This window comes from Lutra lutra, chromosome 1, assembly GCF_902655055.1.
Source record: "Lutra lutra chromosome 1, mLutLut1.2, whole genome shotgun sequence".
NCBI lineage: Eukaryota > Metazoa > Chordata > Mammalia > Carnivora > Mustelidae > Lutra > Lutra lutra.
Window position 1 is genome coordinate 206,779,318 of NC_062278.1, and position 26,707 is coordinate 206,806,024.

Sequence of the window (26,707 nt, forward strand, 5' to 3'; positions counted from 1 at the left end):
GAACGCAGGGCCAGGGTCAGAGAGACTTTGATCCAGGCCTCAGCCGCCAGGGACAGGCTCTGTGTCCTCAGGCGAATCTTTTCCCTTTCCCTGATGGCCATGCGCCAGGCTCCCGTGCGTTGAACTGAAGACTTGGGAGACAGCCCCTGGGGGCCCTTTGAGTCTCTTAGCCTGGGGTGGGCTGTGAGGGTCGTCTCTACCTCCTGCCACCATCCCAGGTAATGAATGCCCTGCCTGGGGACCGAGGCCAGGATCACCCAGAAGCTGTTTCCCTGCTCAAGAACGCTCGCTCTCCCGAGTTGCTGTGGAGTGTGAAGACGGGAGCGCGCCTCGAGCTCGCATTTCTGCGGCCTTTTGCAGGTTATCCTGCTCCTGCCCCACAAGCGTCTCTGTTCTTCCTCCAGCAGCCCAGGCCAGGGCCATCCTTAACCTCACGCTGCGGGCTGTTAATGGTGCAGCCCACCCACTGGACAGCTGGGCATTTTTTAAAAATGTCACAGAGATGGGTGCATGTTTTCTCATTCATTAATGAATAACCAGCCTGCGCCACAGCACTTGAGTATCTCTGGGACTCCAGGACTGTGGTGGCCACGGCGGCTGCGGAGAAGGGGCACAGTGTTTGCCGAGGACTGGTTCCCAGAGGCCGGTCCCGTCGTCCCCACCCTCCTCTGCCAGCTGGTCCAGGTTAACCGAACCCCATGGAAAGATGCCTTCCCGTGAGGGTGCCCAGCAGCCTGCACGGGGGAAAGCTGAGCCTTTTTTCTCTGCCCTTCCCTCTCTGTCCTTACTCACCAGGGGGAGGCAGGCCGTTGGGGAGTCTGCTCACGGGCAGTTGGAAGGGAACTTTTTTTTTGACTGTTCAGGCTCACGGCTTGCTTAATCTGCTGGCATTTCATCATGGAGAGGGGTGCGTGCACCCGTGGGAAGGTCCTGCCCAGGCCCCCACAGCCCCGGAGGCCACACAGAGAACCCTAGCTTGTTTCTCATTTAAGAATTTGTACTTTGCGGGCACCTGGGTGGCTCGGTCGGTTAAGCGTCTGCTTTGTAGTCAGGTCATGATGCCAGGGTCCTGGGATGGAGCCCCACGTCAGGCTCCCTGCTCGGTGGGAACTGCTTTCTTCCTCTTTCTCTCCGCCTGCCTCTCTGCCTACTTTGTGTACTCTCTTTCTCTCTGTCAAATAAATAAATAAAATCTTAAAAAAAAAAAAATCTGTACTCTGTCCTCCGTTCCCTCTTCGGCCATCGCTATCCGAGAGCCTCTCTGCCCAGGGCTTGCTTGTCCAGCGAGGTGGCCAGGCTCTTAGGAAAGGTCCTTCTGACAACAGCTCCCCCAGCCTTTCCTCTGGCTCCTACTGCCTTACTTAGGGCACTGGCCAGAGCCCTCTGTGACCAGCATTTCCCTTCCCCAAGGCCTGCTTCTCCAGCCAGCACACCCTCCTATGCTCCAGCTGCGCCCCCGTCCAGGAAGCCTGTCCTACTCCAGTCACCCCCACATTCTGCCCATCCCTCCCCACCCCATCCACCTCTCATGTGGCTGCGGCCACTCGTTCCGCTTCTTTATTTCTGAGACTAGGCTGCCCGGGGCTGAAAGAGCGAGCCTTATCTTGATCCATGCACATCATAAAAGCGTTTCTCTGGGCCAAAAGCCTCCAGGCTGGTTTCCCGGCTCTCCTTCCCTGTAAGCGTGAGGCCTAGGAATGGTGGGGTCTTGTTGTTCTCAGGTCTCCGTGGCGATCACTGTTGGGAAGGGATTCATGGAGCAGATGCCTCAGGGAGGCAGCTGTCAGTGGCACGAGCAAAGTTCAAGGAGAGTTAGCACAGCACACATAGATGTTTCGCTTAAAATTTATATGTCTGTTCTAGCTCTTTTCTAAATTTTTATTTAAATTCCATTTAGGTAACATATATTGTATTATTAGTTGCAGGGGTAGAATTTAGTGATTCGTCAGTTGCCTAAAACACCCAGTGCACATTACATCCCATGCCATCCTTAATGTTCCTCACCCAGTTACCCCGTCCCCCACCCACCTCCCCTCTAGCAGCCTTCAGTTCATTTCCTAGAGCTAAGAGTCTCTCATGTTGGGGCATCTGGGTGGCTCAGTTGGTTAAGCAACTGCCTTTGGCTCAGGTCATGATCCTGGGGTCCTGGGATCGAGCCCCGCATTAGGCTCCCTCCTCCTTTGGGGAACCTGCTTCTCCCTGTCCCTCTGCCAGCTGCTCCCCTTGCTTGTGCTCTCTCTCTGTCAAATAAATATTGGTTTTTTTGTGGGGGGGCGCCTGGGTGGCTCAGTGGGTTGAGGCCTCTGCCTTCGGCTCGGGTCATGATCCCGGGGTCCTGGGATCGAGCCCCACATTGGGTTCTTTGCTCAGTGGGGAGCCTGCTTCCTCCTCTCTCTCTGCCTGCCTCTCTGCCTACTTGTGATCTCTACCTGTCAAATAAAAAATAAATAAAATCTTTAAAAATATATATATTCTTTTTTTTTTAAGTTTCTTTCTTTCTTTCTTTCTTTTTTTTTAAAGATTTTTATTTATTTATTTGACAGACAGAGATTACAAGTAGGCAGAGGAGATAGGCAGAGAGAGAGGAGGAAGCAGGTTCCCCATCGAGCAGAGAGCCTGATGTGGGGCTCGATCCCAGGACCCTGGGACCATGACCTGAGCCGAAGGCAGAGGCTTTAATCCACTGAGCCACCCAGGTGCCCCTTTTTTAAAGTTTCTTATGGTGTGTCTCCCTCTCTGATTTTATCTTATTTTATTTCTTCTTTCCTATCCACTATCTGTTTTGTTTCTTAAATTCCACATAGGATTGACATGGTATTTGTCTTTTTCTATTGGGCTTATTTTTCTTAGCATAATACTCTCTAGTTCCATCTAGTTCCATTTTGCAAATGGTGAATTTTTTTTTAGTCCCCCCCCCCTTTTTTTGGTAACTTCTGCACCCAACATGAAGTCTATACCCCAAGATCAGGAGTTGTGTGCTCCTCCAGCCAAGCCTGCCAGGCACCCCTCTAGCTCTTGCTTACATCAAAGCGGCCTCCTTATGGCAGTGCCTTACTGATGTCTCAGAACGCTGTTCCAGAGGGATGGTCAAAGGCACGCTGCTGCCAGTAATGAAGTGCACGGTGACACCCCCCCCCCCCAACTGGAGGGCCAGTCCTGGCAGGCACGGGGACCCTGGAGTGCCCCAGCACGTGCACTGAGAACACGGTCGTGCATTTGAGCACAGACCTGGGCGCACACCCTGCATGTCCGTCTGTGCCCAGGGCCAGTCTGATCTTACGGAGTTAGGGAGAAAGCCCAGGGAGACACTTGCTTCTGTAGCTGGAAGCTGCATGGTGCTGTCCTCTGTTGTGGCCCCTGGTGTCCCCAGAGAATGAGTACGCTGTGTCAGGTTTGAGACTTACCAAGAGACGGGGCCGGGGGAGCGGCAAGAGGAAGGCCAAAAAAAAAAAAAAAAAAAGCCAAAACAACAACAAAAAAAGAAGACATTTTCCCCATAAAAACTTGACACTAGTTCTCCTTCCCTCCATCCCCTGAATACACGGCAGGAGTCTTATTCTAAGCCTGGTTGTAGTTGGAGTTAGTTACCCCTTAAGGTAAGGGAATAGTTGTTCCTGGAGGAACACCAGTCTGCTGGCCTGGAAGGGAGCCCTGGAGGCCCAAGCTCTTGCCTCACCCTGGCCGCTGGTGACTGCCCTTCCCCGCTCCACTGCCTTTCTCAGTTCAGCAGGCAGCTCCATCCAGACCCACCCCGGGGGTCGCCAACCACCTGCATTTCTCACCGCTCAAACCTAGCTCCTCCTGCATGTGTTCTGTGGGGTCACCGTGTGCCCGGTCTGGGCTGGGGTCACTGGTTGCTAAGTTTTGTGGGCGGGGGGGGGGGCAGGGGAGGAGTTGAAGGCTGGACAGTGAGGCTCCGGTGCTGTGTGCCACTCGGGGGCTGTCGGGGCTGCTGCGACACCAAGCTGCTCCTTGCCAGGGTGAGAGGCTGCTGAGCCTCTCGGGAGCGCAGGGCAGAGCTCAGTCCCTGTACCAGTCCCATACTTGCCCAGCTCCCTGGGCATCAAGGACTGGGGAAGAGCACCCATCTGAGCAAGAGGTTTTCTCTCTTCCTTTGCAGGACAAGGAGGACGGGGAGCCCAAAACCAAGCAGCTCAGAGAAGGGGAGGAGGAAGGCGAGAAGCACAGGTGAGGCCCATGTGCAGCTCCATGTCATCCCACCTCGTCGCTGACAGTGTCTACCACTGTGCCCTGCGCCCCGACTCCCTCCCCCTCCACCTCCCCACCACCCCTTGGCTGCCTTGTGCAGGTCTGAAAAGCTTGCCCTTCCCCCCAGTCGGAGGCTTTGCTCCCTTTCCCCCACTGGCCAGCCGGCTTTTACGTGGCCACCCGCAGATTCTTCCCAGATTCTTCCCAACCCTCGTTAAGGTTTCTCTCTCCTCTCCAGACCACAGGCCTGGCGTGTTCCCCAGCACCTGCAGAATCAGGTCCAAACCGTGCCTGGCGTGTTCGCTTTGCCGGGGCTACCCGGCCTCATCCAGCCCCTTCCGGTTCCCTGTAACCCCTCTGGCCCTTCAGCGTCTCCTGAAGGTGCCCTCTGTGTGTGCTGTTCTCCCAGCCTGGGTTCCTTGTCCACGCCTTCCTCTCCCCTCCACCTTCAGTTTTCCTGTGGGTCAGTTTTCCTGTGGAGCTCAGCTCGGGGGCTGCTTTGCCTCAAAAGTACCTTTGAAACATCGGCAAATCCGCAGTGTGGGGCGGGCAGGAGCTGGTTGGTCTTCAGGAGCTGGTTGGTCTTCATGAGCTGGGGAGAGCCTTCCAGCCCACCCAGCACTTCCATGCCAGAGTTCTGGGCTCTCGGGCCCTCCCTCCCACGCCCAGCCTTGAACTCGGGCCACAAGGCCAGCGGGGGAGCTGTGCTTGGGATCAGACTTGGTCTCTGAATGGACAGGTCACCTTGATGTCCTCTGTCCTGAGCAGTTTCCTCAAGGCCCAGGGCTTGAAGGCGTCTGCTTGCGTCGGGTAGTGGATATTGATGTCTGAAGAAAACTTCCCCGGGCAGGCTGTGCTTTGAGGGGGGATAGCCAGAGGGGGGGGCCCTCCCCGGAGGAGGGAGCAGAACTTCCTGATGCCATGGCCTTATGTTGACCTTACCAGTGTGATGGGAACCTCCCCGGGGGCGGGCCCCTCATCTGGAGCTGATCTCAAACCAGACGGGGCGTCTTCATCCCCCAGGGTATGTGTGTGTGCCCCTGTGTGACTTGCAAGTTTACAGAGGGGGTTCATACTGCCCTAACAGGCAGCCCCAGAGGGTCCTTGCCTCCTCAGTTGTTCATCAGAGATGGGAACGGCTCTGTGCTGAGAGGTGGGTGGTGCTGGGACCCCGCCACCTTAGGTGCTGGGCTCTGTGCTTCCCTGTTGGGTCTGGCCCCTCCACCAGCACCTCAGGGGCCCCTCACTGGTGTCCAAGATGATGGCTGCGTCCTTGCTCTTTTGCCAGGTGACCTCACATGTGTGGTTTGGGGGTGCATACCTGCACGGTTTCCCCGTTCTCTGGGACCTGCTGGGGGAACCTGTGGTTTTCTGCTGGTTTGATCTTACTTAGGTTCTCAGTTGATCGCTGGCTAGAGCCTAGAGTTCTGATTTCTGGGCTGTCTTCGCTTTGCTGGGATGTTGGTGCTCTCATCCCCTCCTCCCGGATGTGAGCAGGGTCACACCGCAGAACACCTGATTGTTGAGTTGCGTGACTGAATCCCGAACATGGTGTCGACGGAGGGAAGAGCAGGCTTCGGGACTGAGAACAGACAGGGCAGGAACATTCATATGAAATTCAGAAACCCACACGATGATAGAGGTGTTACTCGTTCCGCAAGTCCTGACTTGATTGCTTTTCTGATTTGGCCTGGGAGGCGGCTGAGGACAAAACACTGCCCCTGCCCTCATGGGGCACATGTTCTCTGGAGGGGGACAGACTGGGAAGAGGGCAGTGGAATGGAAGCCATGGAAATGGGGCCATGCTCGTGGACGTGCGCCCGCTCCCACCCTCAGGTTAGCTGCTGGGAAGCCAGGAGGAAACCGGATTAGGGAAAGGCTTTCACCAGCCACGATACACCATTCCTTTAACAAAAAGGCAGGGTGAGGGGGGGCCAGGAACAAACCTGTCTCAAAAAACGGCCGTGTTGCTTTTGTTGAGGAAGAGAGTACAAGTGTGGTGTTATTCTCTATTTCTGTGTGCCTGAGAGATTTCATCACAAAAACAGTGTGAAAAGAAAGGGCTGCAGGGCCCCAGGTTCCTGTGCCGGAGCTCTGGGTAAGAGAGCCCTAGTTCACCTTCTAGGCCTTAGTGAGTCATTTGTGGCAAAGCCTGAGACCCCCTCTGAAGTCCCTTCTTGAGCCTGCGGGGGCTGGACAGGTGGGGGCCGGTAGGGGAGGCAGGAAGACCCGCTCAGAGCTGCCCAGACACCAAACCTGTGGGACACTCAATTGAGTTCTACTTCCATCCTGTTCTCCCACTTTTCTGACGCTGCCTTCTATAAGGCAGGGTGTGTGGGGGACAGGTCTGGCCTGGGAATCAGGAACATGGCTTCTGTGTTGGTCCCTTTGCTGCTCAGTCACTGCCTTGCTTGTCAGGAAGCCCCGCCTGAGCCAGGCATGGAGCTGTGCCTGAATTTGTAACCCCCCCCAGGAAAAGTGGACTCTAAGCCTGGACTTGAACAGGCTTAGAGCAAAGGGGCCACCCAGGTTATTCCAGAGGGCAGGGCAGGGCAGGGCAGAGCTTTAGTCCCTGTACCAAGTGGCCAGACCCCTGTGGGTTTAAGCCCAGACTGCAGGGTCTGAGGTGTGGCCGTGGGCTTTCCAGGAAGAGCCTGAGGCCGTAGAATCTGTGTCTGTCCTAGGCAAGAGGGGACCTTTCTCCTCATCGGTACCCCAAATCTGGAAAGGGACTCCCAGCAGGATGCTTATGGCTTGGGAGCGCGCATTACAGAGCCCCTAGGTCACAGCCCCTGCCATGGCCCTCTCTGCCAGTGGGGAGAAGGGGCCACCTTCCAGCTGCACCAAAGACAGGGGCGGGGTCGGGGATGATCTCAGAAGCCGGTTACCAGTGAGCATCTTTGCTTTCTTGGCTCCTGGGAGGTAAGAACAGTCTGCTTCGGTCCAGGTCGGCCCTCGCTGAGCCTAGGTGCCAGATGGGCACCTCTGTGGGCACCAGCCCTTCTGAAGTGTCTTGAGAGGAACGCAGGGCCCACTCTGGGCTGCCTTCAGCCAGGGGCAGCAGGACAAGGCCTTACGGAGAACATTCCTCTTGCATTGGGTCTGGAATCTTAGCGGGTAGGACTTGGGCAGAGAAGGCTCAGAGGCATGAACCAGCAGGGTGGAAGGGTGAGTGGGGTAACCTCTTGTTTGGGGAGGCAGGACAGACACCCTCTGACCTATGGCTTGGAAAGCCCAGCGCAGGCTTCGTACAGGTCCCTAGAGCAGGGAGGGAGGGTTAACATGGTGGCCCCGTAGGTGCTGCACAGGCTTATGGGGGCCGCCCGTGTCTCCGGCTGGTGATGAACTTCCAGATGGACTTCCCGGACGTTCATCATGCGCTTCTGGTTACACAGACAGGACTGAGCAAAGTAAGAAAATTTGAGACTGTTCTTTGTGCGGCAGCAGGGCCCCAAAACTGTAGAAACCAGGCAGATGGAGGGAGCTTGGGGCTTGGGAGCAGCTCTAGGTGGGAGGCCAGGCCCGCCAGGTACTAGCCTTCTGGCCCTGGCCAGTCCTGTTGCCTCAATGAGCCTCACCCGAGTATCTCCGGCAGAAAGGGGGGAGCACAATAGCGCTCGCTTCTCTGATGAGCGCAACAAATGCCATCACTTTCTGTCTGGCTCATGCTGGGCTCTGGGCAGAAAGAAGTCACTTTGAGGCTCTCCTAAGAGAGCTGAGGGACTCCAGACACGTGGAGAAGGCAGAACTCTCACACAGGCTGTGGTCACTTGGCAAATGCGGCAGTGGTTGTGGAGACAGCAAGGGGGGGTGGATGAGAGAAGAAGTAAGGCTGAGAAATGAATTGTTCAGGTCCTTTATGGGACATACTCCCCCACCCCCGATACAGCTGAGCTTCAGCGAAGCCGTTGTGTGCCATCATTTGGCAGGTGCTGTGTGGGGCTGGGGCAGGAGGCCAAGGAAACGGGAGCACCCAGCAGGATCAGAGGCAGGCACCCCAGGGACCTCACTCCTTGCCTGCTAGACTAGAGAATCACCCCTCTTTCTCTCTGCCTGGGCTCTCGCCTGTTTGCCTAAGGACACTTCTCAGAATCTTAGGCTCTTCCGGTTCCTTTGCCTTTCCTTATAAACTTTAGAATTGGCTCGTTAATATCTATTTTTTAAAAAGCTTGCTAGGATTTTGATTGGAATTGCATGGAATCTGTAGATTCATTATGTCTTCTTAAAATCTGTATGACTCTCTCCAGGATAAATCCTGCCCTGTCCCCATACAAGCAAATCCCCACTGGGGTGGGGAGTCAGTCCCTTGAAGGTAGACCAGCCCAAGCCAGGCCCTGTGGGAAGGGAAGCCGTGTTTGCCTTCCCAGAAGGCCTCTGCTTGTTGTCTGGGCTGGAACCGCTCTCTTCCAGCCACCCTTCCTGTAGCTGACTCTGAGGGGTGTCCCAGACTCCTCTCTCTCTCTCTTTTTTTAAAAATATTTTATTTATTTATTTGACAGAGAGATCACAAGCAGGCAGAGAGAGGGGAGGAAGCAGGCTCCCCGCTGAGCAGAGAGCCCTATGCCGGGCTCGATTCCAGGACCCTGGGATCATGACCTGAGCTGAAGGCAGAGGCTTAACCCACTGAGCCACCCAGGCGCCCCTGAGACTCGTGTCTTAACACAGCCCCTTGCTTATGGCCTTGGTAAGACAGGACCCGGCAGCCCTGGAAAACTGGCCCACCAAGAGGGGCTTTTCTGTCAGCTTTTATGTTTTTTTTAAAGCCTTGGTCACTTCCTCCTGAGGGCAAGTCAGCTGATCCGTGTGCCACAGTTGGGTGTCTGGGGGAGGGTTTTAGCGGAGAGTCATGGCCACCCTGGCAGCGGGGAGGAGGGGGAGGTGCTGCACACCCTAGCGGGCACGGGGCAGGAGAGCGTGTCTTGTTGCCTGCCCGAACAAGCAAGCCTCAAACCCTCAGCTCCCCGCCGCCAGCTCCTCCCTTCTCCTTCGGATCAAGGTGTGCCCCCAGCTGGAGCAGTCACCACGCAGGGACAGTCGCTCACTCCGGACTGGGTGTCACAGACTGCTACCGCAGAAACTGGGCCCCAAGCCCTCGTTCTTCAGGATGGAAAACCAGTTCTGCAGCTCCGTGTGGAGAGAGGTCCCACCCCGCTGAGGCCCGGCCCAGGCCTGGCCCAGTGCCCGAACCCTGCAGGCTGGCAAGTGTCAGGCCTTCTCCTCTGCGAGCTGGGGCTCTGGGACAGTGTCTTGTGCTTGCACAGCCATGATGTCACCTTGATCCCGCTCTCGTGGTGATCTCGGGGTGGCTCTCACCCACTCCTCCTGAGTCACCTCCATGTGCTCTTGGCCCTGTCCGTTGCAGTGGGATGGACTGTGGCTCCGTGGGTCACCCTGCTTCTCCTGGCCCTGCCACTCAGGAGTAGGCCCTGGGTCGAGGGATAGTGAATCAGGAAGAGGACTGGTGTAAGAAGGAGGTGTTTACCATTCGAGCAGGCCAGTCACTTCCCTTCCATGCAGGGGAACCGGGGAGGGTGGCTGGGTCCTTTCTGCCTGGGAAGAAGCCCTGATCTTGTCGGTCATGATCATCAGGGCTTCCCAAGCCCTTCTCATGAAATCCCCCTCTCTGTTCCGGGAGCAGGTGTGGTCCGACTGCGAGGTGAAGAAACCTCACTTCATGCAGGTGAAGCGACTTGCCCATGATCTCCCAGCTGAGCAGAAGGGGTCCAGCGCTGGGAGTCATCCCCAGCCCCTCTGCCTGCAAGCTCCCAGGGCCCTGCCTGTTCTGTTCCTTCACCCTTCGCGCCTCTCCCAGGTGCGGAGGTACGGGGGGCCTTTGGCCCCTGTGCGCTCGTGGCTTGTGGCTGGGGCCGGTGGGGCGGGCATCAGGGAGGCTGGGCAGCGGTGTGGTGAGAAGAGAAGGTTTCAACTGGGGCTTACAGCCCGGGGCAGCCCCATGGGGTTGAGCACCATCTACCTCCCCAGTGTGGCGTGTGGGACAGGTGGGGCCCAGGAGGGTGGGAGGCAGTGGGCTGTGCAGGCTCCCTCCCCCTTGCCCCCCCACCGCCATCTGTCCCCAGACAGCCAGTGTGGCCAGTTCAGGTCTCATCCTGTGTGCCCTTTGGGATTTGGCTCGGCTGCCCAGACCTTTGCCGTCTCCTCTTTTAAGATTTGAATTGATACTTAAAGTACTGAATTATAGATTCCTGCTGTTTGTGACCTTTTTCCACACACTGTGTTCTGATCATCTTTTGATAAATACACTTCTTCGAACTCAGTGGCTGCTTATTATTTTTGGAGGGAGTATTGCTCATCATTTCTTCTTCAGTCCTTGATTTTCGGTACATCGTCTGTTTCTAGTACTTCAAATGCCCGTCAGCTGTGCATTTTCAGGTCAGATGGGTATGGAGCCCAGCCTGGAAGTCTAGGGAACGTGTCCTGGGCCCTACAGAGTCTTGGGTGTCAGTGGGTACGGACAGATTTGGCAGCTCGAGCTAGACAGAGGGGCCTGAATTAACTTGTGCTTGGCCCTGGATATGGCCTTGGCCAGCTGCTGGCTGTTCCGAACCATCAGGGACTGGACACCTGGTACCCTTGGTGGGCCTTGGGGCTGACACAGTGGGGTGAACTTGGGTGGGGCTTCTCACCCCTGCCCAGCCCTGGTGCTTTTGGCCACCCTGTTTTTAAGACAAGGCCTGACTGCCTTTCTATTCTAGATTTCTAAAACCCCTTCTTCTTCTAACGCCTGTGACCCACTGTGATATCAGGGGCTGAGGGAGGGTCCTGGAGGCTGGGAAGCTGGGAGGATGGGATCTGGGGAGGGAGGAGGAGTTTCAAGAATGGTGCTGTGGGCCACACTCCAGAGAGTGAGAAGATGTGGGAATGGCCAGCATGATTTCTTTTTTTCCCTTCAAAAACACTGAGGGCCCGGAGCGCAGACTGACCCAGCTGCAGACCTGGGCAGGACTCCTGGGCGTGCTGTCAGCTGGCCTTTCCTCTTCCACGTGACTGCCAGTCCCTAAGGAACTTGGTGAGGGGGGCTGGGGTCCGCCTCAAGGCCAGACACCTGGGCTGGGATTCTGGCTCTCGCTTCTCCCGCCCTCTGAGGCTCTTGGGCACATCCACGAGTCTCTCTGTGGACTGTTTTCCACATCTGGGAAGTATCGGTAACCGCCTGACGTTGAAGGGCAGTCCTGAGAGGCAGCACGTGGAGGGTGTTCCCATGGAGAAGGAAGCATCGTCCCATCCATCTCGGCCTGCGCTTTGGGGTGGGGGCTGGACATCAAGGGCGGGAGGATATGGGAGCTCCCACCCCTTTCCCTGAAGCCCTCGGACGAGTCTTTGGCCAGGAGTCGTGTGAGAGGCTTTGTCTGTGGGATGTGGCCCCGTCCAGCACGTGGTCTGTTCTTGTGCCACACTTTCTCTGTCAGTAGGATGGGGGGCCTGGCCGGGTTGGCTGGCTGGGTGGGGGGGGGCGCTTTGACTGCCCTCTGTCTGTACCTGTCCCCATAGTGTGGCCAGCATTGCCCTTTGGGAGGACAGCTGGAGTACAGTGTCTTCTGCCCATGAGTGGGGAAGCCGCTGGGCTCTTTCAGAGTTTCATTTACTATCAGACCAACCATCAAGTTTCCAGAATTAAACTGCTGAGCAACCACCAAATAAGAAATCGCTACAGTCCATCTGTTTCCAGTGTCCGTGTTCCATACCAACCTTGTACTTTACTTCTAGGGAAGTTTCCGGGTGTTCTGATGACACTGTCCTGAGCTGGACCATACCCCCCGCCCCTGCTCCCATCGTGGCCACAGTCTGGGCGGGGTGCTTGCAGTGTCCTCTGGGGGACTCCGCCAGAAGAGAGCCCAGAAATGTCTGCCTGGGGATGTTACAGATGATGCTACCAGAAGCATTTCTGTGTGACAGCATTTCTGTGTGGAACATTCGGTTTTGTTTGACCCTGTTTTGGTACTATTTCTATGGTATAATTTCCCCAGAGCAGGCTTATCAGGTCATGGGGTTTGAACACTCTAATCTGTCTGGAAGGAAGTGACCACCAGCCTCCGGAGCACTTGTGAACCGTTTGGGACAGTTGCTTGTCACCTTGTTTTCACGGGCCTCAGGGGTCTGGCCTCTGGTAGCCACAAACCAGGCCTGTCTACATTAGACACGGGGGTGAGTGTGCGTGTGCAGAGCCCAAAGCACACAGAAGGTTGTTGGGGGTATGTGTGTGTGTGTGTGTGTCCGTCCGTCCCTGAAAGAGGCCCATGGCTCCAGACCCTGGATGTGCAAGCTGAAAGCCGTCTGTGGTCAGAGCTACTGTCTTCAGCCAGGGCTGGCCTCCAGGACCTCCCAGGCCTGTCTTGGGCTTGGCCTGCCCTGTGTTCAGCTACTGGGAGGAGAGCTTCAAGACCCTCCCCACCTTTCTCTGGTTCTGGAGGAGCCTGTGTTGGCAGGAGAGACCTAGATAGCTGGGTGGGGTGGGCTGTGTTCTTAGGGCCCAGGGCAGGAACTGAGGGCAAAGGGGTGAGACAAGGGTCTGGTGTTCCCGAGTGTAAGGCTGGGAGCACTGATAAGGGCAAAGTAGGCGAGGGCTAAGAACCCTCTATGAGCAGCAGGCTTTCTCTGAGACCTGTTTGCCAGTGAAAGGGTTGGACCTTCCAGATCATCTGGAAACCTCCTTTAATGTGGACATTCTAGAACTCTGCTCCTGGGCAGAGTTTCATATTTTACAGAGAATACCAACTTTCTCCTCCCCCTTCTCTTGAGGGACATCTGTGGGAGGTGATTTCCCCAGAATCTCCCTGGCCAGCCCACACCCGGGGTCCCCGCAGCTGGCCTTGAGGGAGACCTCACAGTGGTCACTGATCCTGCTCAGGCTCTTGCTGGGTCTCCTCAGATAGCTGGGGAGGGAGTGGAGGAGAGGAGATGGAAACAGGTATTTCCCCTGTTTAAGGAGACTCCGTAGGATGTGAACGTGGGTATCACTGCTGCTTTGCTTACAAACACAGCAGAAGGCCCTGAGGAGTTGGCTGCCCTGGCCTGGCCACATTCCTGCCCTTTGTGAATCTCCTGGGCACAAATTCTCTGCTTCCGGGATTATCTTCACAAGTACTATAAGGCCCAGAGAGCCCCAGGCCGCCCACCACATGCCCTCCCTGAATTCCTCTGTGGAGTGGAGACAAGCATGAGTTGGCAGTGGAGTGCTGGGGCTGACTTTCTGGGAGCTTGTGGGGCAGGGTGTGCGGGACAGCCATGAAAGGGCCACGTGCATGGGGTGTGCGGGCTGCTGCAGAGAGGGGAGGGCCAAGGGGAGGCACAGGAGAGGAGTCGTCTGCTCTGTCTTGGGGTGGATGGCAATCTTTGGGCTGCCCAGTATGCCATCTGATTGAGTTAGGTCTTGAAGCCCAGGGGCAGGAAAGTGTAGCAGACCGGGGTGGCAGTGACCCAGGGGACATTTGATTGGAAAGTAGGCTGTGGGGACCAATGGGGAATGAGGTCAGGACTGTGTGAAGAGGCTGAGCCTTGTTTAGGGGACACAGGGGGCACTGGATCAGAGAGGGTGAAAATGGGGGTACCCAGATGGCTTCTGTGTCTGCGCCCGCTCTGTGGGAGAGATAGACTCAGCTCAGACCATGGCTGCCCACATGGAGGGACCTGGGGGTGGCCCAGGGCATTTGCACCGGGCTGGCTCAGTCAGTAGAGCATCCGACTCTTGATCTCAGGGTCATAAGTTCAAGTCCCACGTTGGATATGGAGCCTAATTTAAAAAAAAAAAAAAAAATCCATACCATTTCTCGTGCAGCCAGTCATCCCCAATGCTGCATTTTCGATCCCAGGAGTCATTATGAGTATTTTGTACAGTCAGTATTCTTTTAGATTTCCCTGCATATTTACTCTGTCTCATGCATTTCATTTCTTCTGCAATTCCTTCTACATTCCTTCTGCAACTGACTGAAGGAAATGGTTTTCCTTCAGTCAAAAGCACTCCCCTTAGTATTTCTTGACAGATTCCCTGACGGCCAGTTTTGCTAGTTTTTCTTTGAAGGCTTTTTTTTTTTTTTTTTTTTTAAGATTTATTTGTTTATCTGAGAGAGAGAGCGCGCAAGCACCGAGGAGGGCAGAGGGAGAGGGTTAAGAGAATCCCAAGCAGATTTCCCACTGAATATAGAGCCTGATGGCAGGCTCGATCCCACGACCCTGAGATCATGACCTGAGCCGAAGTCAAGAGTCAGATACTTACCCGACTGAGCCACCCAGGTGCCCCTTTTTGAAGGCTAGTTTATCTCAATGTATCACTCTGGTGCAGCATTCTCATGACTCCTGGCCTTGGCCATGTATCACTCCATTGTCTTACGGTTTCCATTGTTTCTGTCGAGAAGTCAGCTGTTCGTCTTAGGTTTTCCTTTGAAGGCCGTGTGTCTACCTAATTTAAGAATTTATCTTTGGCGTTGAGTAGTTTGATAATGATTTGCCTGACTGTGCTCTTCTTTGGAGTTCCCAGTGTTTCTTTCATCTGTGTGTGGCTCAGCTCAATGTTTTCCACTTATTTTGTGAAATTTTCAGTTATTATCTCTTTAAATATTGCTCCTGGGATTCTCATTACATGTTATGTTAGCTCTTTCCACCACGTCCTATGAGTCTCTCCTGTTCTTTTTTTGTACTTCCCAACATTTTTTCCTCTATGCCTTGGTCTGGATATTTTCTGACTTACCTTGTGGTTCCCTAATCCCCCCTTTCGTTGTTCTAAGCTCTAGTGGAACCCATTTATTGAGCTCTTTTAGCTTTGGTTAGATTTCCAGTTGTAGAATTCCCATTTGATTAATTTTTACAGTTTCACATTCTCTGCTGCAGTTCTCCATTGTGTGAGAGGCCTTCCCGAACTTTCATTAATTTCAGTTTTGTATTTCATTTCTAATCATTTTAATGCCTGGATCTCCTTTGGGTGTATCTCTGGCATCTTTATTTATTTATTTTTCTCATGGCTTTGGTAGAATCCTGGACGTTGTGTATGAAAAGTCCTAGGGATAATTTGGGGTTCCGAATCATTTATTTTCTTCCGGAGATGTATTCCAGCTTCTGGCAGGTGGTTTGGTTACGGATGCCCTCACTCACCCTCTCAGGACTTAGGAAGAGGCTTCCTTCCTCGCACTGATGCAAACTTCTGTCTCTTCAGCCCATGGGTTGGCGGGAAGCTCTGCTTGGGGTCTCTGCTTTTTAGCCTCTGCATGTAAGTGGGTGCTTTAAGGGAGAAGAGCTGCCCAGGGTCAGCCTCACCTGTTGCACTGTCCCCTCTCTGTGACCGCAGCCCCTCCGATCCTGGTTGCCCAGGTACTTGTCCAAGGCTAACAAATGGATTTTTTTTTTAAAGATTTTATATATTTATTTGACAGAGAGAGATCATAAGTAGGCAGAGAGAGAAGGGGAAGTAGGCACCCTGCTGAGCAGCAAGCCCAATGCAGGGCTTGATCCCAGGACTCTGAGATCATGACCTGAGCTGAAGGCAGAGGTTTAACCCACTGAGCCACCCAGGCGCCCCTGTTGTTACTGTTTAAAGATTTTATTTATTTATTTGAAAGAGCATGAGCAGGGGGAGGGGCAAAGGGAGAGCAGGCTCCCCCCTGAGCAAGGAGCCCTATATGGGACTCGATCTCAGGACTCTGGGATCATGACCTGAGCCGAAGGCAGACACTTAACAGACCAAGCTACCCAGGTGCCCCTGTTGTCAGGTTTTTCAAGTTGTTTGCAGAAGCAGACGGTTAAACCTTGGTCCCGTGTTGGAAAGACCAGGCCCTGAGCAGAGCCCATTGCCCCCATGACCTGCCCCTGAGGCTCTTGTCCCATGTCAGTGATAGGCAGAGGGGAGGGCTGGTTAGTTGGGGATTAGTGAGAGGCAGTCTCTTCATTAGGTCTCACAGAGTCAAGCAAGGAGGGCTCGGACCTAGCTTGCCACAGCTGGGCAGTATCAAATTTGCTATTTACTGATGTGGAAACTGAGGCCCAGATGGGACAGTCCCACAGTGATGGGGACCCATGTGTCCATGACTCCAGTACCCTTACTCAGCTCCAGGGGCGCAGGGGGCAGCAGGAAGCGGGGCTGCTGTGGGACATGGGGGTGCTGGGTGGCCAGCCCCCTGGCCGTGCTGCTCTTTCCTGTTGTGCTGCCTCTCCCTGTCCCCCTGCCATGTCCTCCCTGTTCCAGTGTCTTCTGAAGCCTGAGCAGCGGGGGGACCGGGGTGTGGGCACTCGCTTTTGCCGTGAGCCCCGGCACAGTTCCCAGTGGCCTCCCCTCTTGCCTGCTGATTTCTCACACAGCCCTGGAGCTGGTTTCTGAGAGTGATAGGGGTTTTCTTTCTCACTAACCCCTGCAGTCTTCTGCCCACACCCAGTTTCTCTTCCGCTTCTCTCCCCACCCTGTTGTGAACGAAAGTACCTCCACCAAATCACTCGCGGCTTTCTCTCCTGGTGCCTCTGTGGCATTTGCCAGTGGGCCCAAGGGAGCCATTAGCAGGTAGAGGACAGGGTGGGTTTCCCCACTCCATAGAGGAGGCGGCCTGTGGGAGTGGGCGGCAGGTTTTCTGCATGCAGGCCGTGCCAGCACTGCCCCTTGGGGCCCTGGCAGAGAAGGGCACTGGTGGGGCTGGTGAATTAGGGGATGATTGGCATCAGAGAGCTCCCCAACTCAGACCACTGCTGCTTGCTAAGTGTATGGCCACAGACACCTGCTGCCTCGGCTCTAGAAAAGCTTGCTGCGCAGGGATGTGAGTGGCCTTTTTGCCCGGCATAGGCATAGGTGACGGACGGTGGGAGCCCTCCTGCTGGGGAAGCAGGCCCTATCCTGGAGGTCTAGGACTTCAGAGGGGCCGGCAGTCCTTGAGGGGCTCAGAAGAGGTAGTGAGGAAGGAGGACCCCCAGCCCAGGCTTCCCCAGCTGGTGTGTCAGGGTCCCTTCTGCTTCCTCAGGGCTGAAATGGTCTGGCCCACAGTCTCTGGTTTTTATTAAGCAGCAGCCCCCAGGAACTGCTCTGCCACCCTGTGGGCTTGGCCAGGGCCGCTTCTGTAGGCAAGCTTCTGGGTGGGGGCGTGGGGTGGATGAGCTGCTGAGCCAGGGCGGCAAGTCCGTGGTGTGGCCCACCCTGCCCGAGGGGACTGGCCAGGCAGGCCCACTGTGTGATCCTGGTCCCCCCGTGGCTCCTCTGCTGTCACAGAGCTCTTAGGGTCCTTCCCGGAGCACTTTAAGGAGCTCTTGCGACCTTGGGGCTGGGCTCTTCTCCTGGCTGTCCTGGTGGGCTTGGCTCTTCAGCCTCACACACCGTTGTTCCTGTCCTCCGCCCTTGCTGCCTGCCCCTAGCACAGGTGCATCCTTGCCACCAAGACCTGAGTTCTGCTCCAGCAGCTCCCGACCTCAGAGGCTCTGAAGAGGAGGCCGGGCTTGGAGAACCCGGTGACCACCGGGTTTTCTCCCTTAGGAGAAACTCAGTCCAGGAGCTCTGGCCCTGACTCCCAAGTCAGACGCTGCAGCTACTGCCGTAGGACATCATGACAGTGGTGTAGCCTCTCGGACCCTCAGGTCCCCTAACTGTCAAATGGAGCTCCTCCGGGACGGGTGGCCGGTGAATGCTCCCCAAGGCTCCTCGGCCCCAGCTCTGGGCGAGGACAGAGTGGCCCGCCCAGCTGCTACCTGGCGGGGGATGGGACCAAGGTTCAGAGAACGGGGGCCTATCCCCATGAGTCTTCTGTACCTGTGCTTTCCCTCTTCACCAGGCTGTCTCCCGAGAGACTCCAGCATATGTGGCTTCCTCACGGTCTGATTCCCGTGAGGAATCTGATTCCTCAGGGTCTGATTCACGGCCTTGGAGGTGACCGAGGTGGCCACGCCCTCCGCTGCATCGCCGCCTGTTGTCTGCTCTCATAGGGAACTCAGGCTGCGGAACTATGTCCCCGAGGATGAGGACCTGAAGAGGAGGCGGGTGCCCCCGGCCAAGCCAGTCGCAGGTAGGTGGGCTGCGTCGCTCCACCTCTGCTCTGAGACGCCCCTGGATGCCTTCGCCTCAGCAGGTGTCGTGCTCCCTTGGGAAATAACCGTAGCGCCAGGGCTGAAGTCGGGCTTCTAGGAACCTCCGGCCTCATCTCACAGCTGTGGGGCCGTAACCCATGTTGAACGACAGCAGAGGCACTCAGGGCACCCGAGGGCCTTTCGGGGACCTGCGAGGGAAGAGGCCATATCCCCTGGGAGGACCTCTCTGGGCTGAGGGACGGAAGTGGCCCTGGGGCCCTGGGACGGCAAGGGCAGCGGGAAGGGTGGGGCGGGTCCTGTGGGCACCTGGGGGTCCGAGTGAGACCCCGAAGAAGAGCAGAGTGTTCAGGTGCTCAGAGGGCTGTGGGCAGACGCCCGCCGGGCGCAGAGAAGGGAAGAGGCGTTCATGCTGGCAGGCGAGGGTCCGGCCCCCAGGCCGCCCTTCTCCTGCGGTGTGGGGAGCGGCTCAGTGCCAGGAGCTCGTGGGAGGGCTGCACACTGGAGATGCCGGGCATCTCCTAGCCCGGGGGTCCCTGGCCCTGTGTTTAGCCTTTGTGTTACCAGTTTTGAATTCTCCAAGTTAAAAATGAGTAATTGTTTATCTTGAAAATAGTAAAGTGTTGCCCCTTCAGTCACAGCCCAGTCTGGTTCCCCATGTTGTTTGCCCCGAGATTCACATGCTTTCCAGGTGATTTGCTTCATGGTGTGGGCCGCACTGTGGGGGGGACAGTAAGGCCGGACAAGGGAGGGGGCGGGGAGTGATCCCATGCCACTGGGTCAGCACCTGTGGCTGGAGGGAAGTAAGGCAGGGCTGAGGGGCCAGGAGGCAGCACGTGGCCACAGTGGTGGGGGTCGGGGGAAGCTCCTGGAGCCCAGACTTGTCATTAGCGCTCCTGGTCTCTGTCCCCAGGGGGGCAAGGCCCTCCTGGTCTCATCACGCATCATCACTGTGCGTGCTCAGCCACGGGGCGTAGCTGGGAGGTGCGTGAGGACAGCTGTTCCCCAGGTCACACATATCCAAGTGGGATGGGAAGAAAAGACACCTGGGTCCCGGCCAGTCCAGGGTGCCCAGAGGACACCCTCAGAGCCCAGGAGCCCCTTTAGAGTACGGGAAAGCTGGTCCTCATGGTTCTTCACAAAACTGTCTGTGGAAATACGCAGGCAGTGCTTGCATTTCCCAGCAGGGGAGAGTACCAGCCCAGCGTTCTGGCTGGAGGTCTGCCCCGGCTGGAGGTCTGCACGCTGTCTTTTCTAGCGGTCCAGTTCTGCGGGCCCTCCTTCACCCCAGGATTGCTTTCATCCTGGGAACCCCAAGCCCTTCTTCCAGGGCTGCCTTTGCAGTCTTAGTCTCTGGAGGTTGGGAGCCCCGCGAGAGGGCCAAGAAGGCCCAGGGTCTCCACGGGTGGGTCCCCGCCTGCACCCTCTCCCCCTTCCCCAGGCTGCAGGGTGCGCCCCATCGAATGGCGGCACCTTTCCGACCGGCCTATGTGGTTGTCTTGCACCCTCTAGTGGAAGAGAAGGTGAAGGAGCAACTGGAGGCCGCCAAGCCCGAGCCCATCATTGAGGAAGTGGTGAGCGTCCTGAGTGCTCCGGGAACCCACTGGGGGCCCTCCTCTGCTCCGTCTCCCTGCCCCATGCTCTCCTCTCTTCTGCTTTGTCTTTTCTGTCTTTCCACTTCTGTATTCGCTTTCCACCCCACTTTCCCTGACCCTCTCCTCCCTCCCTCCCTTGTTCCCCGCTTTCTATCTCTGTGCCCTGGGGCTGGGCCTCTCCAGTCCTGACATGTGTCTGCTTCCTCCCCAGGACCTGGCCAACCTCGCGCCCCGGAAGCCTGACTGGTGAGCGCTGCCACGTAGGACTAGCGTGGACTGACTGGCCACTCGTGCTAGGCATGGCCCTCCAACTGGGCCTCTCCTGCCCTCAAAGCAGGGAGATGGACAGTGTGGACACGCAGCTACATGAGCTAACAACTGCCCGCAGAACCTCCTGGCAGGACATAAAGGGAGAGTGAGAGGGAGGCCTGTGGGGGGCGACACTTGGAGGACGGGAAGGGGAGGGGAGCAGCAGCCGTCCCCTCTAGAAGTCCCTTCTGCAAGGGCGAGGATCCGGCCCACCTCAGAGAGTTGCATTTGAGCAAGGCCAGCCGTGGCCCTCACGGAGCCACATGATGGAGGCAAGGTGATGGGAAGGGCAGATGTCAATTTCTGTCCCAGTTTGCCACCGCCTGGCCTGTTCTGCTAGGGCCTCCATTTCCTCTCCTGTGAAAGGGGACTGCGTGTCTTTCCCCAGTGCCCCTGTGATCAGGCTGATACAGAGGGTGAGAGAGGGCTGCGCGCCTTGGGCCTTGTGTTCTGCTTGAGCTTGGGCCAGAGTGGTGGGCCGCATCCCTCGCAGCCGCGATCCTGTGGCCGGCGCGGCCCCACTGAAGGTGTTCTCATTTGTTGAAACAAAAGCATGGGGCGTGGTCCTAGGAATCCCAGAGTGGGGAGAGTAGGCTGTGTGCGCGCTTCTGGAAGCCCCTGCTGGCGAGAGTGAGCATGTGGCTGGAGGAGGAGCAGGACCCACAGTGAGACCAAACCAAGAGGGCCACCCTGAGCAGCCATCCACCCTTGCACACCTTGACTCGGGCCCACGGCCGGTGGGTCTGCAGCACCAGCTGCTGCCTCAGCGGCCAGGGCCTATTGGCCGATGCCGGGTTTGGGAGAGTACACAGACGGAGAGGGGAAGGTCCTGGCTGCCTCGCCAGGGTGGTCTCCTCAGGCAGCTGAGTGTGATTCCTACCACCACAGGGGCTTTGGGAGGGGAGGGTCCCAAGGCCACACCAAGCCAGCTCTCACCTTCCGGCCTCTTCGCACCTGCCTGCTACAGGGACCTCAAGAGAGACGTAGCTAAAAAGCTGGAGAAGCTAGAAAAGCGGACCCAGAGGGCCATTGCCGAGCTGATCCGTAAGTACAGGGCCTAGCAAGGTGGGGTCCCTGCCCTCTGGGTGGTGGCCCAAGCACAGGGCCCCTCCCCACTGCTTCTATCATCCATCCAGGTGAGAGGCTAAAAGGCCAGGAGGACAGCCTCGCCTCTGCAGTGGACGCTACGACAGAGCAAGAGGCCTGCGACTCCGACTGAGGCACGCCTTATCCCCCCCACCCCCACCATCATGCCTGTCCTATGGGCAGGTGGCCTTGGGCAAGGGTGGGGGCTGGGCTTGCTGTTACCTCCTATTTGGCTCCAGAACTACACTGCCCAACCAGCCAGAAACCCTTTCCTGGGGTGAGGTCAGCTCCTTGTCTCCTGAGTGGTCCTCACCATGCCGAGAGGGGCAGAGCCAACAGCAACCCCGTGGGCTTGCTGTGTCTGTACATATTTGTGTAATTGGAAGTTTCTTTTATCCCTAGAAATAGAAGCAAGCAGACCCATGTGTGTGGCAGAAACCTATTATATATTTTTTGGGTCCCTGGGGCACTGTGGGTTTGGGCCCCCAGACAGGGAGGCTGTGAGCTGAAGCTTCACACGAGGAAGCCCTGTGTTGGACCAGGCATGTCGAGGCTGGAGGAGTGCAGAAGGCCCAGACCCCACCTTTTGAGTCTGGGTCCTGGTCCAGTCAGGCGGTCATGTCAAAACCTGTGGGTGACAGGGAGAGTCTGAGAGGCTTCTCTAAGCCCTCCCACAGGCCTGGGCCTTGCTGGAATGTCTGGCCAGCCTGGAGAGGCTCCCATTCTGTTTCGGTCCTCTGTGGTTCCCTTCACAGTGTGAGAGAGAAGGGAGAGGCTGGGCATGTGGAGGGGGTATGCTGTGTCCTGGCAAGCCTCCCTCCCAGGTGGAGCCAGATTCAAGGCTCCTGGCACTGTTGTGTCTCACTCTCACAACCCCCAGCGGTTCCTGTTCTTGCGTCACCGTCAGAGCTAGACTGTGGCTTCCCTGGGATGGGGCCCCTGCACCAGGGTGGGGGGTGGCTCCTAGAGACTAGGGTATTAGAGCCTGGTTTTGGGGTGTGGTCTTAGGCCCTAGGTCCCCAGGGTCCTGGCATTGGGACCATGAGCCTCGTCTGTGGAGCTGACTATCCGGAGTGACTGGCCACAGCGCTGAGTCCAGGTCCCCGTGGCCAACTAGAGTTTCATCTCCAAAGTGATAACACGCTTGAGTGTTTCCCCTCGTGTGCCCCACCCCCACCCGGTGTCATCCCAGTGCATCCTGCCCTCTGCTGAGTTGGAGGAACATTGGCCTGACTCTGGTGGACAGTGCCAAAGACCCACGTCCCAGAGCTGTAGTGAGTACATGTGCCCCGACACCAGCACATTCATACAATGAAGCAGATGCTTTCATCTAAAAACTACCCTGAGAAGGTAACCTGTGCAGGAAGGGAGCAGGTCTGACGGAGGGCCAAAGCAGTAGGTGGCTCACTGAGCAGCTGGCAGGCCCAGGACTCTGGTTCCCAAGCAAGCCTGGGTCACACCTGCCCATGGGTGGCAGAGCTGGAGCCGGACTCCCTCTGCTTCATGGCATCTGGGACCGGCCTTCCCTTCCTGGGAATAAAAGACGAGAAGGTGCCTCCAGGCCCAGGACTGTTGTACAAACAGGGTGCTAGTCTGTGGCAGCGTATGCCTCAGACTCCCGGCGAGGCTCCCACTCTCTTGATGGCGCTGGGGCTAGCATGTGGCCGGCCCCACAGAGTGGGAACCCTGAGAGCTGAGGAAAGGTTTGCTTCTGTGTTTACAGCTCTGTATGACTACAGAAAACCGGCGTGCATGAAAAGGGCAAAACCAACACCATCACTCACGATGGGCGCATGAACAAAAGTTACAGAATATATGAGGAGACCGGTGCCTTGAAGAAGGGGTACCACCCCACCAGGTGGAAGAGTTGATCCCCAAGGAACTGAAACCATGACCTCCTTACAGACTTTAAAATGAACGTTGGTTTTCTCGCCAGAGATAAAAGAGGCACCCAGCTCCCCTAACTCAGGAACTTAGGTAGGAGGAAGATCTGGGTGGTAATCTTGGAAACAAAGAATGTTTATTAAAATAAGTGACACACACAGACACACACATACCATAAGCAACTCACCAGAGGAGCTAAGTAATAACAATCGAGGAGGGATTGATCAGTTTAAAGTTAGGCGGAAGCCCTAGGAGGCAGCAGTGGGAGCAGGTAGGTTGCAAGTGGACATACTCCCAGGTGTCTGTGAGCGGATGGGAGATCAGGAAAAGAAAACTGGAGAAAGAAGGAATGGCCAACCACTTCTGTCTCTGGCATCATGGGACTGCGGTGGCTCGAACTGATCCTCCCTTTGCAAACAGCTAAAAATACTAGGTAAATAAATAGTTACAACAAATACTTTTAAAGGCCTCAGTGACCAGGCAAGAAAGTAGAAAACACTCAAGCAAGAGGGTAGGAGAAGCAGCAGAATGCTGAAGTCTGACCTCTGACTTGAAGGTATGTGACAAGCGAGGTGAAATAGCATTGGTTTTCGGGGTGCTCAGTACCTGGGGCCAAGACAACTCACTACCTGTGCATAATGAGGGACCTGGTACGAGGACCCTCCAGAAGGCTGGGGCTACAAAGGGCAGGGCCCTCTGTGAACTAATAATAGATCTGCTCCCTTGGCATCCCAGAGGAAAACTGAACCTTGGCACTGACTGGAATGAAGAAAGGTCTCCCTTGAGAACTGAGCCGGCCCACATGGGTTTGCATGTGAGAAACCTCAAGCCAAGAAACAGATCGATAACCTAAAACGAGAAGCTAAGAGATACAGAGGATAGAGTGAGAAGAGCTACATAACATTTGATTAGAGTTCCAGGAGAGAAGAAAGGCAAAAAGGAGGCGGATGTTATATATATATATATATTTATATTTATTTTAATGGCTGGAACAACTCTTCAAAATCACCAATCCACAAATTCAAGGAGATCAATATATCTCAAGCAAGGCAACAAAAGGAAATCAACACTCGAGAGAAGTTCCATCTCGGTATGGATGGTGATTAATTAGGTATAATCACTTTTTGACTATTCAGGGACCCAAATATATTTGTGCATTTTTTGTATGTTTATTACACCTTAGTAAGCAAGTTCACTTAAAACTTTTTCATATCTTAATCATCAATTCCTGCATTCAAATTCCATACAAAACTCAGTGGCTTAAAACAGACCTTTAGTATTAGAACGTTTCTGCAGGTCAGGAATGTGGGAATGGCTTACCTGGGCAGTTCTAGTTTGGGGTCTCTGAGATCGTGGTCGAGATGTTCCCAGGGCTGCAGTCATCTGAAAGCTTGGCCAGGGCTGGAGGCTGTGCTTCCGGGATGCTGTCCACCGCCAGGAAGGCTCATAGAAGCCCAGTGTACACTGAGCCCTTGCCACAGGGCTCTCTCCATAAGGCTTTCTTGTGAGTGTTTGTGTGTGTGCGTGCGTGCGCGTGCGTGCGTGCATGTGCGTGTGCGCGCGCACGCTGTGGCAGCCGGCTTTCCCCGGAATGATCAAGCCAAGACAGAAAGTATGGGGAAACTAGGGCTTTTTATGACCTGGGCTTGGAAATGATACTCTGCCACGTTATATAGTTAGAAGCAAGTCACTACGTCCAGTGACTTGGGAAATAAGTCCAGCCTACACTCAGAGGAGAATTAGGTTCTACATCGGGAAGGGAGGTCTAAGAATTTGTGGGCATATTTCAAAACCACTGCATACCTAGGGAGTTAAGTGCAACAAGTTGGCAGAACAAAAAGAGCAAGAAAAGATGTTAGAATTAGAAAAGATAACATTACCCTTTAAGGAGCAAGACAGCAGATGTCTCAGCCGCAGCCGGTGGTAACTAGAGGGATATCTGCCTGTATCAGTGTTAACTAGATGAAAGGAAGTTGTCAACCTACAATTCTATACCCAGAGAAAACACCTTACAAGGTATTTTTAGACAAGCAAACCCAGAGATTTTGTCACCAGCAGACTCACATGGAAAGAAAGTCTGTTTGGGGGGTAATGAAAATACTGCACAATGGATTGTGGTGGGTGGTTTCACAAATCAATGGGTATGCTAAAAGCTGTTGAATTTGTACACTTCCAGTGGGCAAAGTGTAGGCGATGTATATTCTCACTGAAGCTGTTCTTAAAAAATGAAATAAATAAGCATTCTCCTTTTTTTATTTTAATTTTTATTCTTTTTTAATTTATTTATTTGACAGAGAGATTACGAGCAGGCAGAGAGAGAGAGGGGAAAGCAGGCTCCCCGCTGAGCAGAGAGCCCGATGTGGGGCTCGATCCCAGGACCCTGAGACCACGACCCAAGCCGAAGGCAGAGGCTCAACCCACTGAGCCACCCAGGCGCCCCAGCATTCTCCTTTGAAAAAAATTTTTCTATAGGATGTCTTCAGATTGGAGTGAGACACGATCCCAGATGGAAAATCTGTTATAAGTAGGAATGAAGAGAAATAAAGTGGAAATCTAAATAGGTATCAACCTTAGGAAATGAGAATGTTCTATGGGGTGAAAGTAAGACCAGGGTTACTAGAGTATGTGACAGTAGTGGTATTTACACACTCCTGCCCGAGGTGAGACGTGGTGGGGATTATAACCCTCTACGGAGCTCAGCTCACTCGGGAAGACAGAAGGAACTCCATGTAGACCCTAGACTCTGCTCTACAGGCAGGCGGACATTTCTAGGATCAACCTAATAGAATAGAAATGGTGTACCACTTCCAAAGCAGTTAAGGAAAAAAAAAAAAGAAAGATAGATAGATAGATAAATAGATTACCCAAAAGAAGTTCAAGAGAGAAAAAGAGAAAAACATAGGACAAGTAAATGAATCCAAGTACATCATTAATTATAGTCAACGTATCAAACCACCTTTTTAAAAAAAAGTCTGATGCTATTTTTATATATTTATTTGTAAAAAATTTATTTGACAGAGACAGTGAGAGGGAACACAAGTGGGAGAGTGGGGGAGCGAGAAGCAGACTCCCCACAGAGTGGGGGGCTTGATCCCAGAACCCCAGGATCATGACCTGAGCCAAAGGCAGACACTTAATGACTGAGCCATTCAGGCGCCCATCACCCACATACTTTTTAATTTTTTAAAATTTTAACTTATGTGACAGAGATCACAAGTAGGCAGAGGCAGACGGGGGTCGGGGGGTAGGGAGCTGGTAAGCAGGCTCCCTGCTGAGCAGAGAGCCCCATGTGGGGCTCAGTCCCAGGACCCTGAGATCATGACCCGAGCCGAACACAGGCTTAACCCACTGAGCCACCCAGGGTCCCCCCCACGCTTACATCTTTAAGGAGAGAAATCTCTAGCATTCACAACCTGTATTACTTGGGAAGTGTGAAGTGGGATTTTTTTTAAATGGCCCCATCTGCTGTTTCACTACAGGGGTCCGGGTTAGAGCATTGAGGGTAAAGAGAAAAACCATCCAAGCTACATGGAAAAAATCCCAACAGCCTATAAATGAATAAGTTCCATCAGTAGTGGATTCTACAAGACATTTTTCCCGAATGCCGAGGAAACAAATGTCGG

General features: G+C 55.0%; 1 protein-coding gene across 2 annotated transcripts in view; it reads left to right on the top strand.

Moving 5' to 3' along the window:
• CCDC12 (coiled-coil domain containing 12) overlaps positions 1–25,155 on the top strand; it is a 54,462-nt gene extending 29,307 nt beyond the window's left edge. The window contains exons 2-8 of one of the 2 annotated variants that reach the window (XM_047695495.1): positions 4,121–4,188; positions 18,112–18,191; positions 19,723–19,784; positions 20,017–20,051; positions 21,082–21,158; positions 21,251–21,334; positions 22,924–25,155. In XM_047695495.1, the coding sequence (XP_047551451.1) occupies positions 4,121–4,188; positions 18,112–18,191; positions 19,723–19,784; positions 20,017–20,051; positions 21,082–21,158; positions 21,251–21,333 (405 nt within the window). In that variant the 3' untranslated portion in view covers position 21,334; positions 22,924–25,155. Of the gene's footprint in view, positions 1–4,120; positions 4,189–18,111; positions 18,192–19,722; positions 19,785–20,016; positions 20,052–21,081; positions 21,159–21,250; positions 21,624–22,923 lie in introns of those variants that run through there. The other variant, XM_047695502.1, reaches the window with a different exon arrangement.
• Positions 25,156–26,707: the final 1,552 nt, after the last annotated feature.